At 48.8% G+C, this 12574-nt stretch overlaps 1 protein-coding gene and 1 long non-coding RNA gene across 3 annotated transcripts in view; one reads left to right on the forward strand and one right to left on the reverse strand.

Annotated features, from left to right (window-relative positions):
• Positions 1 to 7734, forward strand: part of ZNF12 (zinc finger protein 12) — a 34629-nt gene extending 26895 nt beyond the window's left edge. For both annotated transcript variants that reach the window (XM_082714224.1, XM_082714225.1), the window contains one exon: positions 3508 to 7734. In XM_082714224.1, the coding sequence (XP_082570350.1) occupies positions 3508 to 5357 (1850 nt within the window). In that variant the 3' untranslated portion in view covers positions 5358 to 7734. The remainder of the gene's footprint in view (positions 1 to 3507) is intronic.
• A 2105-nt stretch (positions 7735 to 9839) lies between these two features.
• On the reverse strand, positions 9840 to 12045 carry LOC309854763. The gene is made up of 2 exons (XR_014306415.1): positions 11055 to 12045; positions 9840 to 10214 (listed from the first exon to the last, which is right to left on the reverse strand). It is a non-coding gene; the product is annotated as an uncharacterized lncRNA (long non-coding RNA).
• Between the last annotated feature and the right edge of the window lie 529 nt (positions 12046 to 12574).

Below are 12574 nucleotides of genomic sequence, written 5' to 3' on the forward strand. Positions count from 1 at the left end.
TGTTTGCAGAACATTGCCATGCTTGCCTCTTCCCAGAGCCCCTGCCCAGTCACTTCCTTCTTCCCCCAGCCTTGGCGTCTTGCTCGCTCCCAGGGCGTTTCCATCCCTGGGTTCTTTCGTTCTTAGGCCTTCATAAGCCTGTTGTCGAGAAGGGACTGATGTGACTCTTCGGTTCTTGCCACCTTTTTTCTTCCTCTTTTCTGTGAAATGGCTCAGACTGGTTTCTGACCCCGGTTTCACGTCCCCCTTCTCTGAGGTCAGATTCCAAACCCTCACCTGTGCCTGAGCCGGTGTGTTCGGTTCACCTGTGGCCGGTGCTGCTCGTCCTTCCCGCAGTCTGGCACTTCTTACGTCTGGCGACAGCGGTGTCTGGTCTCCTGCCTGCCCCGGACACCCGTGTCCATCTTGTCTCTCACTCCCTGTTCTGTCCCAGTGCTTGACCAGCATCCTGTCCCGTCAGGCGCTCAGTGCGTGTGGTGCACGGGAGTGAGTTCCGTTCCCTCCACCTTCCAGAAGATGCCCCCAACGGGTCTGCTTCCACCTGTGGTGTGTTCTGGCTCCTGAGTTCCTCCCAGGTCTCCTCCTGCCTCTGTCCTTAGGGCCGTTGGCCTGTTTGTTTCTGCTTTACCATCCCTGTCCTCCTGTCCAGCCTCTCCTGTGGTGGCCGTCCCGCACCCCCTTGCACCTGCACGACGAGTTCCTCGATGTTTCCAGTCGATCTTATCACTGGTCGCCCAGGAGGAGCCTTTGGTGAGCCCCTGCTGCTTCCCAAAGGGGTGCGAATTCCTCCTCTTCCCTGTGCTGCTTGGGAAATGAATGTTTCACTCCACGGGGTCCTCACACCTAAGTGTCTTCTGTTAGTGTGGTTATTGTCCCTGTCGCTTCACTTCAGAGGGGCCTGCTCTGTCCAATGACACGTTCTTCCCGTCCGGGCTCAGTTTTCCCAACCCCTCCTTGAAGTTTTTCCTTCTGGCTCTTACCATTATCTCCGTCTGCTCCTTCTCTCAGAGGGACTCTGCCTCATGGCCACACCTTGAAAAAAGTTAGGTTTGATCAAGTAATCTGTTATTTGGTAGGATATATATTTTGTTTGTGCTTTTTTCTTTCTTTTAAGATTTTATTTATTTATTTGTGTGAGAGAGCGCATGAGCAGTGGGGAGGGGCAGAGGGAGAAGGAGAAGCAGGCTCCCCACTGAGCAGAGAGCCCAATGTGGGGCTCAGTCCCAGGACCCTGAGATGGTGACCTGAGCCGAAGGCCGAGAGGCTTAACCCACTGAGCCACCCAGGCGCCCTTGAGCTTCTTTTCTTCCCCAAATCAGTGTGTAGTGTGTTCTCTCTTGCCTTGGTATGTACCATGTAGTGTGCACCCGAGTATCTGAGGAGCCAGGTCAGTGACAGAACTTTCTTGTCCATCTGTTGAGAAATAATCCGTAAGCGGTTCTGACTACGCATGGCCTGGGTCACATCCCCATTTATACCGCGGGTGCCTGAAGCATACCCACAGGATTCAGATGAAGAGCAAACCTCGGATTTTGTTCAGGGGCTCAAAGGAAACAGGGAATAGAGTCGTACTTTCTAAGAGACAGGATTTGGTTAAGAAAGGAGTATTGCATGATATAATTTAGAACTCCACGTTCACGTGGACCATTGATGGTCCAGTGCATGGCTGAACCAGTGTGCTAAAGTCATTGTTGGTGGTGGGGGTGGTAATTATTTTCAGCTTTCAGGGGAAATGGAGCTGATTGAAGTGAGAAAGGATTTAAGCAGTTTTTGGTTTTGGTTTTGTTTTGAGAAAACAGAGACTCCCTGAGGTTTTGAGTAGGTCGGGGTTGGAGGTCAGGTGAACTATATGAAGCAGTAATAGCGGAGACTTGGGTTTGAACATTTGCTGGGCGTTGCTGGCACCCCAGCGATCTCAGAAGCAGCCCCTGGCGCCCGACATGGGACTCCGTGTCTCCCAGCTTGCTGCAAAGCAGAGTAGCGCCGAGTGCTGGCCTCTTCCTCCACACCCAGCCCCCCTCGTGTATATCAGGTGACACACTTTGCCCAACAAAGAGCTTGGTTTTCCTGGAGCAGAAAGTATTTGTAGATCAGTATAATCCCAGTTTGGAATCATACCGTGAATCTAGGTGAGCAGTATTTTTGGTCAGATGTTTCCCGCATTTTATCTGTCCTGTCTTGACAGCGGACTCAGGGGAGCTGTAGTTTTGGGAGGACAAGGTCAGCATAGTTTCATTTGATGTGGATGACAGCAACCACAGTCATCTGGTTCATCTAAAAACTTGTAAGATAATTAAAAATAATGAGCAGCTTGGGAAATCTGATTTTTAAGGTTTATAAATGAAAGTGAAACCAGATGAAACTCAGGAGTGGTGAAGTATGTTCTCAGAATGCAGTGACCACGCTATGTCAGAGGCAAGACTCCATTAAGGAAATCGCCAGGAGACTGAAAATGGGAAAACTAGTTGCTGTGTTACATGTGTCTTGTGCCAGATGTTGGTCTGAGCACTTCATGAGTTTATGTCACCTATAAAGACCCTAGAATGTAGGTACCATTGTCTACGCCTCACCTGGGGGTCATCGTGAGCTAAGGGCGACGTAAGGACTCCCCCAGGTCACCCAGCCAGAGCGCCTGCTGTATTGTCCAAATGGAAACAGAGTTCCGTGGTTCGACTGAGTTCAGGTTAAATCCTAACATCACATAGGGTTTATGAAATCCTACACTTCAGAAGGGCTGGCACGCTCTGGTCTGTTTTATCCTTCATGTTGGACATGAGCTCCTGGGGCTCTCCTAACACATGACACAGAACCACCGGGAATGGGAACCCTGGCCTCACAGGTGCTCCTCCAAACAGAAGAAGGTTTGGGTGCAAGTGGATTTGACCCTGCTGTGCAGAATCTGGGCAGAATGGTTTGGAAGGATCTGGGCTGGTTAGAGTGCTGCCACAAGAATCTCAGTGAAAGGAGATGGTGCCCGAGACCGACCGTCTCTCCCGCTTGCTGTGCAGTGGCGTGGTGCAAAGTGCCGGTCCCCTCCCCTGCACCTGATGCCTCTGGGGGGCCTGTCCACCCTTCCTCACCTGGCTCTGCTCCTTGGGGCCCTTCATTCACCCCATCTGGTGTGAATCCGTCCATGTCTGCCTATCAGCTGCCCATCTGTTCATCCAGTGTCCCTTGTCTTCCCATCATTGCTCTGTGTTTTTACATCTTACCATCTATGCCTAGTTGGAACAAAATCTTATAAAGTAGCAAAGATCAAAGGTGCTTGTGTTTTTCCCCTTTCCTCACCTCAGAGGTGTGTCAGTGTGTGTGTGTGCGCGCGCGCATGCACGCTTGTATGTGTTTATTTCAAACCATAACTGTACAGGAAAGAAGCACACTGGGAATTATTTTCATCTATCCATGCAGCTAGCATCTATGCTAAAATGAAACGCTTGCATGTAAGCCGTCTTCCATAACTTACATGGGAAGAGATACAAAACTTTGTTTATTTTGCCTTTTTTTTAGGAGAAGTCTGGAAAGCTGACGTTCTGGGAAAGAGAGTCCAGGAAAATGAAAGCAAATATTCAAGACAAGCCGTATCCAACAACAAAACCCTGATTGAAGAGAGAGGTAATGTTCTTGGTAAGACTTCTAATGCGGAAACAAATCCCATTCCTTCAAGAAAAATGTCCTATAAATGTGACTCGTGTGAAAAGAGTTTGAAATCTATTTCAGAATATATTAGTAGTGATGGCAGCTATGCAAGAATGAAGCCTGATGAATGTAGTGCATGTGGGAAACCACTTCCCCAGATTAAACTTGAGAAAATTCATCCGGGAGATGAGTCTTACGAATTTAATCAAAATGGGGACGCTTATAGTCTAAATGAAGAAAGTATTTATCATAACATTAATATTTTGGAGAAACCCTTTCAATATATTGAATGCCAGAAAGCCTTTCAGAAGGATACAGTTTTTGTTAATCACATGGAGGAGAAGCCCTATAAGTGGAATGAATCTGAAATAGCCTTTCTGCAAATGTCCAACCTCCGCGTACACGAGAGGTCTCACATGGAGCTGAAGCCCTATGAATGCAACGCATGCGGGAAATCCTTCTGTAAGAAGTCAAAGTTCATCATCCATCAGAGGACTCACACAGGAGAGAAACCTTATGAATGTAATCAGTGTGGGAAATCCTTCTGCCAGAAGGGAACCCTCACTGTCCATCAGCGCACACACACCGGGGAGAAGCCCTACGAATGTAACGAATGTGGGAAAACCTTCTACCAGAAGTTACACCTCATTCAGCATCAGAGAACTCACTCAGGAGAGAAGCCCTATGAATGTAGTTACTGTGGGAAATCCTTCTGCCAGAAGACACACCTCACACAACACCAGAGAACGCATTCAGGAGAGAGACCCTACGTTTGTCACGACTGTGGAAAAACCTTCTCCCAGAAGTCCGCACTTAATGACCATCAGAAAATCCACACGGGCGTGAAACTCTACAAGTGTAACGAGTGTGGGAAGTGCTTCTGCCGCAAGTCTACACTCACCACGCATCAGAGGACCCACACTGGAGAGAAGCCCTACGAATGTAACGAATGCGGGAAATTCTTCTCGCGGTTGTCCTATCTCACTGTACACTACAGGACGCATTCAGGAGAGAAGCCCTATGAGTGTAACGAGTGTGGGAAAACCTTCTACCTGAACTCGGCCCTCATGAGACATCAGCGAGTGCACACCGGAGAGAAACCGTACGAATGTACCGAGTGTGGAAAACTCTTCTCTCAGCTGTCGTACCTCACTATACACCACAGAACCCATTCAGGAGTGAAACCCTATGAATGTAACGAGTGCGGAAAGACCTTTTACCAGAACTCAGCCCTTTGCCGACATCGGAGGATACATAAAGGAGAGAAGCCCTACGAATGTTACATATGTGGAAAGTTCTTCTCTCAGATGTCATACCTCACCATACACCATCGAATTCATTCAGGAGAGAAGCCCTATGAATGTAACGAGTGTGGGAAAACCTTTTGCCAGAATTCAGCCCTTAATAGACATCAGAGGACACATACAGGAGAGAAAGCCTACGAGTGTTACGAGTGTGGGAAGTTCTTCTCTCAGATGTCCTATCTCACCATCCACCACCGGATCCATTCGGGAGAGAAGCCCTTTGAATGTAACGAATGTGGAAAAGCCTTCTCTCGGATGTCCTACCTCACTGTTCACTACAGGACTCACTCCGGAGAGAAGCCCTACGAATGTAACGAGTGTGGGAAGAAATTCTACCACAAATCAGCCTTCAATAGCCATCAGAGGATTCACAGGAGAGGGAATGTGAGTGTTCTGGACGTGGGGAGGCTTCTCTGAAGTCGGAGAACCTTTCTGTGTGGTGAGTGGGAGATGCCTGCTGACGTGCGTCAGCGCTCACACGGGTGTTGTGCTCAAGGCTTTGTGTTAGTCAGACTCGAGGCCTGAAAGTTCACAGGGTAGGAACCACAACTGTAACAAGACCACAGCACTTGTCGGATTCCAGACTCTATAGGGATCAACGTTCGTAAGCATTCAGAACGAGTATGCATTTCACCGTGGACTCAGACTGTTTTACACATCAGGGAATTCATACCAAGGGAAAAAATCTCTCCGTTTTAAAGAAGGCGGGAAACCTACTCCTTTGGAAATTATCCGTATTAAATGTTACGTTTCTGACGTAGTATCAAGCTTCTTGAAAACAAAAATACAGACGATAAAGATACTTGTGTAAATAGAAGCTGTGAAAGCGGCGACAGCGATCCGGACCACAGCATAGCAACCTCACACTCACACGGGAGCGGCTCCTGGGCATGTAGGGCTTAGGTTTCTGAGGGGTTTTCAGTCTCTGTGCTTGCTTTTTAGGGTGCTGCATTACAGGAAGTGTATGTTCAGTTTGAATCCTGTTTGGAAAGCCACTGTATCCTTATTAGAATAATTCGGAAGATGCAGTAATATTATCCATTTTAAGCTCCACCGTGTTCGTATCCCAATACCCTGAAACGGTCACCATGCTGACATCTGATAGTCTCAAGTACACTGCTTCTCGTACACTTGCCTGGCATTTTTTAATGTTTTTTATCGCTGTTAACGAACAGAGTCTTCTGTAAAGAAGCCAGTGTTTTTTATAACGTGTTCAGCTGTATCTGAGTCAGCAAGAGTTAGAAATTCACACATAACAATAGAGAAGTGCATAGATAACTTTAAGTTGTTAATGCCAGACATTTCCAGTAGTATGAAGCACCTGTAGTATTCATTGTACTCTATAATTATATTTACTTTAAATATTTAAGTACTTAAGGTATTTCCATTTGTATCAGTTTTTTCCATCTGTTTTATTTGGATGCTGACATAAGTGTGGAGAACATATATACTATGTAACTTAGGAATTTTCTGTATTTTTATTTGATAGGATAGTATTTTTAAATATCGTGCTCTATTCCTTCTGAACGACCTCTTCCTATGGGTTTGTGGCAGACGATGCTGAGTGACCCTGGTCACTCATTACTGTTCGCTAGCAGAATTTGGGGCTCCATTTCTCCTCGTGGAATGGGGGGGAGTTCCTGACTAGTTTCAACTAATAATGATAATCCCTTTCTCACTGCCAGCAATTGGTTTAGAATGGTCGAAGGACCCAGCTCTGTGCAGATAAACAGAGGAGATATCTGACAGGTTATTTCTGGAAAAGGTTCCCTTGAAGATTCCAGGAAAGAACCATGCAGGGTGAAGCATCTGTTGTGGACCGTTGCCTTTGCTGCGTGTGATGCCCGGCTGTGCCCTTCAGCACAGAATTAGAGTCTAAGTGTGGCAAAGCAGAAGGACGGGGAGATTTGGGGACCCGGTCATGGCAGAGCCCTGACCTGCCCAGCCGCGCGGCTCCTCGGCCCCTGGACTGCTGCTTCGGTTGTAGACGAAATTTACTTTGGAGCCAGTTGGTTTAGGCTGCTGTGTTAGGGACGGCTGAAGACACAAAGCTGTACCTTTGTAGGAATTATGCAGTTGAGAAGGACTTGAGGTAAATCACCAGTTTAGAAGTACGGATAGAGATTGGTCTTATTTTCTGTAAATTTTGATGTAAATAGTTTGAGCACTACAAACCAACTTCAAACAATTAAATGTGTATGTTTCCTCAAATGGTTACATCATTGACAGAAGAACCCTTAGAGCCCAATAATGATGTCAGATACGCCTTCCTTTTTACAATGCATGACATTAAATCTTGTTTAGGTTGATTTATGTTATTCACAGATTATCACTCCGCTGCTGGTTCACAGTATATGGTGTGGCGGTAAGGACCTTTGCTTTCCAGTGGTCAGCCCGATAGCCTGTATGTGAATGCCAGCCCTGCACATGGAGGTGAAATGCCATATTTTTCATGTGTTGGGATCATTTGTGACACCGGTTTTTGTTGCTCAGCACATATTCTTTAGCACACTGTGCGTTTGCTACATAACTGGGATGGAAAGGCTGGTAGATCGTGTACATTGGTGTAGGAAAATATATTCATGGTATATTTGTTGAAATATCTACAAAGATTTCCCAGTTTGTCCTCATAGCTTAAATACACAGTATGCATTTTAAGTAAAATATTTAAAAAGTGGACGTGGTGTAACACATTCTTCCTCACGGAGCCATGCACTCAAGAGCCTGGTGCACAGAGCTTCCTCATAGCTTAAATACACAGTATGCATTTTAAGTAAAATATTTAAAAAGTGAACGTGGTGTAACACATTCTTCCTCACGGAGCCATGCACGCAAGGGCCTGGTGCACAGAGCTGGTCCCGAGCTGCATCCCTGACGACGTAGTAACGAGGTTTATTCATCACGGCGAATGTGTCAGTGTTTTCGTGTCACATCTCTGTGCGGGCTCAGTGGCTGCTGCTGCTTTAATGACCCTGTTTTTCTTCTTCCCTAGAGGCACTTAAAATAATGGTTTGTCTTAAATTTGATGGAATACAGTGTTCAAAAAATTTCTAACTGTTCCTGGCAAGCGTGTAAGATACACAGGCCTGAGTCTCTGAGGCAGAGCACTAGAGGGACATCTGCATCCATCCCCTGGCGAGGACCACACGTGGACTGGGGCAGAGCGGGAGTCCGTGTGCCTCACACACAGGGACCTCATGAACTCTGAGAGACGTTTTCCAGGGCTGAGGGGAAGGAAGACCCTTCCTGGCCAGTGGACACGTGAGATTCCCACAGATTTTTCTGTCGAGTCAGTGAAGCAGCTTCAGATAGGTCAAATCAAAGACTGCCAGCACCAGGACCCCATCTTCTCAGAGACCCCAGAGCTACTCTTCTGTGGCCATGTGCCTGGCCATGCTGTGCCACCAGCGCCCCCTCCCCCCCAACCGCCACGACTACAGCCCCAAGAATGACCCACTTTAGAGTGCCTGCAAATAGAACAAGCGAAGTCCTTTTCCTTCTCATCACGGAGATAACTACATCACAGATAAATCGCTTTTCCCTTCCCTGAACTTAAGGCCTAGGATTCTTGCCAAACTGATGACCTTGCATGGGCTGCTGACTCCAGCCCAACGGACAGAGCCCAACCCTCGGGCTGCCATAAAAGAGCAGCTTGTGGGGCGGGGGGCTGCAGTGGGGGGCTGCTGGGGGTGGTGTGAGCAGCCAGAGCCACTGGAGAGGCAGCTGCTGGGGAACCTGGGGCTTGGAATCTCCTCCACTCTCCTGCCCTGCACGGTCGTGTCCCCAGCACCTTCTGGCCCAGCACGGCGTCTTCATGCAACAGCAGGCGGAGGCTCCATCCATCTGAGGGGGGCGGGGGGCTCCCTGCCCGGAGCGGCCTCTTCTCACGCCACGGCCAAGTTCCTACAGTAAGTAGACACGGGTTTCTGGATGGAGGCAGACCCTTCAGTGGTGGATTAACATGCCGAGAGGAGAGGGTCCATCAGGAAGGGGGTTCCTCCTAGCCGGGGGAGGGCTTTCTCTTGTACATGGGTCTGCGGAAGGCATCCTGAGGAGTAGGAACTAGGGATTAGTAGTGCCTTCCGCTGCTCCCCGTACTGTCCTTGATTTGCAGAATTCATGTGAAATTCATGCTGGGAAAAACCAACACAGAAGGAGTCACTAAGAGCACCAGACGTCTCCACAACTGGCAACCTTAATGGGATGTAGAAACCCAGATTTCAGAATTGTCTTACAAGACATCCTTACAGAAAGGTATATTGGTTATATGAAGCGGGAACGGTTACTCCAAGGTAGGGGACGGGGCGGGAACCCAGCCATAAAACCAGTCAGTGGGCAGTGTGAGGAGAGGAGTGGTTGGCCTGGGGCGCCAGACCGAGAGAAACGAGAAGATGTATGTAGAAAGTGAAACACTGAGAGCAGAACACCACAGACATCCTACCCGTATCCTGGGGTTCTTAACGTAGGATGGGAAGAAAATTATGAATTAAAAACTTATCCATGCTGGGAAGTGTGTAAACCTGGCGATTCACAGACCTGTACCCCTGGAGATAAAAATAGATGTTTATAAAGAATAAAAAAATCTTTTCCAAATTAAGGATGAGATTAAAGGGGGCTTTTGTGATTCCAAATGCAAAGGTACAGAAAAATCTGTCTATAAAGCAAAATTATTTAACTTAAAGACCAATAATTAGAATATATGAGGAGGGGCGCCTGGGTAGCTCAGTGGGTTAAGCCTCTGCCTTCGGCTCAGGTCATGATCTCAGGGTCCTGGGATCGAGCCCCGCATCGGGCTCTCTGCTCAGCAGGGAGCCTGCTTCCCCCTCTCTCTGCCTGCCTCTCTGCCTACTTGTGATCTCTGCCAAATAAATAAATAAAATATTTTTTAAAAAATACGTGAGGATGGATATCCAGCAAAGTAGCAAGAAAGGGCAGTGCTTAGACTCCTCTGTCACCAGAAATACATTTGTGAACCAGTGAAGTACCCCTTACACTAATGACAGCGGCGTGTACCATCAGTGTGGAAATGGGTAAACTGACCTGGAGATACCTTTTTAAAAATTCATGTGTGTGCCTTGTGGAGTGGTACTGCTGATGTGCTTTTGTGTCCCAGAGACATTCTGTACACACGTAGACGTGTGCACAGAGCAATGCTGTCAGCACGAAATGCGGGACCGTCTAGGTCCGGGAAGAGGCGAGCGAAACGCAGGTGAAGCCGTGGGGTGCTCGCTGTTCAGCGGTGCGGCACGGAGCCTGTATCTGCATGTAGCTCGTCTGATAAAGCATAAGGAAGAATTTCAAAAAATGGAATGAGACTTCATGAAACTAAATCCTTGTATCCGTTTTCATGACCTGCCACCCCCACACCCCCACACAGGCTCCAGGGGAATGGGCTCGCAGTCGCACACGCGTGAATGACTGTCGATGGGAAGCGCGTGGAATCGGGGTTTGGGATGAAGAGAAGAACCAGGTCAAGAACGATTTCCAGGCCGAAACCGGTACTGAAAATGTTTTGAACTGAGTGGTATGATCCACACGGTTCCCCAGGACTCCAGAAAAATTACACAAAAATTAAACGACAGAAATAAAAATCCTTGGCGTTTTATGCTGTTCAGTTTTAGCTGGAGTTTCGGAGCCCAGGTACCTAAATGATGTCTCTGTCCTTTTTGGCAACTTCACCCCAAGCCAACTTGCTGTAAATGGTTGTAGCTGCTCCATTAGTTGGTTATTCTGTACTTTTAAGAAATTATTTATTTTAAAGATTTTATCTATTTATTTGACAGAGATCACAAGTAGGCAGAGAGAGGAAGGGAAGCAGGCTCCCTGCCTAGCAGAGAGCCCGACATGGGGCTCGATCCCAGTTCCCTGGAATTGTGACCTGAGCCAAAGAGGCTTTAACCCACTGAGCCACCCAGATGCCCCCCAAAAATTATTTTTTAAAGAACGCTCCGACCCCAGCATGGGACTTGAGCTCACAGCCCTGAGATCAAGAGGCACATGCTTTACTGACTGAGCCAGCCAGGCACCCTGGTCACTGTGCTTTGAACCATCCGTCCTGGGACAGGGATTCCACTCCCACCCCGGGGAGGACACGCGTGGCCTTGCAGAACTCACCGAGTGGGCCAGCCTGCGCTGCTCCGGGCACCAGTGCCCCCTTCCCTCCAGTGCCAGCCGGCATCCCACGGCAGCTCTGACGTCCAGCTTCGGCTAGCTGAGGTTAGGTCCACGGGGCATGAGTAGGGTGATGTGTCATCTTCTGAGTCCCATTCTAGAAGGACTGTCTCCTTCGCTGCCTCTTTCTCCCTCCTTTGGCTGTGAAAGAACCATGGTGCCAAGCCAGCTTCTAGCCCGAGAACAAGAACAACACACTTGAGGGCTGGGCTTAGCCAATGGGCCCTGGGAGGGGCCAGCTGGGAGCACTTCGGGCTTCATGGGCACAGCCTCTGCCACCGCTCAGCCCTGCCTCTAGTGGGAACTGTCCCAATAAACCTGACATGGGACACAAATTTCAGTCTCATTGAATTTCATAAGCTATAAAATACTCTTGATCTTTTTTTAAAAACTACTTGCAAATGTGAGCCCATTTGTGGCTTCCACGCCGTATGAAAGAGGCAGGGGCCAAATGTGGCCCACGACTGTCTCTTGCTGACTCCTTTCTGGGGGACAGAGAAGCAACTGGATAAAGGGGACCCTTTCCCTCTGGAGAACCACCTGGAAGGGGCTACCCTACCTCCCGGGGACCAGCTGTTAGACTGGGATTGTACAGGAGATAGCAATCTTCTATCTTGGCAGCTGGTCAGACACGGATACAGAATTCGCCAACAAAAAGTGAAGTGCCATCATTTCTTCTAATAGAAACTGCAGTGACTGTGTCCCTCTCAAACCTCATGCTTCTGCTACAAGCCAAGCCGACAGTATGTCGTGGGGAGAGAGAGGGCGGCCCACTCGAGACTTCTGTAACGTAACCAGAGATCTCGCAGAATCCACAGCAATCCTAACAAAAAATACTAGCACAGTTTGCAAATTTTAAGTTCCTACAAAAGCATGTCGTATTTTTATCTTTAGGAAAGTATGCGCTCAGATCTTGATTTCTAAATATTCTTCTCCACCAGATGGCACCAGGGCTGCTCAGGAGCGCTCACAGCACAGGACACTGGTCAGTGGGAGGTGCTCAAGAACTGACAGCGGCAGAGGCGGGACACGGAGGGTTTGGGTTCCGCCCCCCCGCCCCCTGCCGCTGGTAGAAACAACTGATGAGTGGGTGACCTCTGCAGGTCTCAGGACTGTTGTCCAAAGCAGGGGAGGCATGGTGAGGGAGGCACGCTGTGCAGCCGCAGAGCTCCCAACTTAGACCTGCCACCCCCCACCCCACCCCACACACCTCAGATCAGCTGCCACGCGGTGACGGGCGGTGCAGGCAAGTCCCTGGGCCGGGGCTGAGTGACAGACCTTGTTCTCAGCTGCAGAGTGGGTGTCCTGGCTGGACCGCTGTCTGGAGGAGGGCTGTGCGGCTTCCCCTTGTCTCCTGGACTCCCATCAGTCACTGGTCTGTGCAGCTTCCCAGACAGCTTGTGCCACAAGCACGCAAAGACCCAGGTCCTGGCTATAAGCCAGCAGGGGCCAGGAATGGCTGT

Source organism: Mustela nivalis (assembly GCF_964662115.1).
Source record: "Mustela nivalis genome assembly, chromosome: 19".
Lineage (NCBI taxonomy): Eukaryota > Metazoa > Chordata > Mammalia > Carnivora > Mustelidae > Mustela > Mustela nivalis.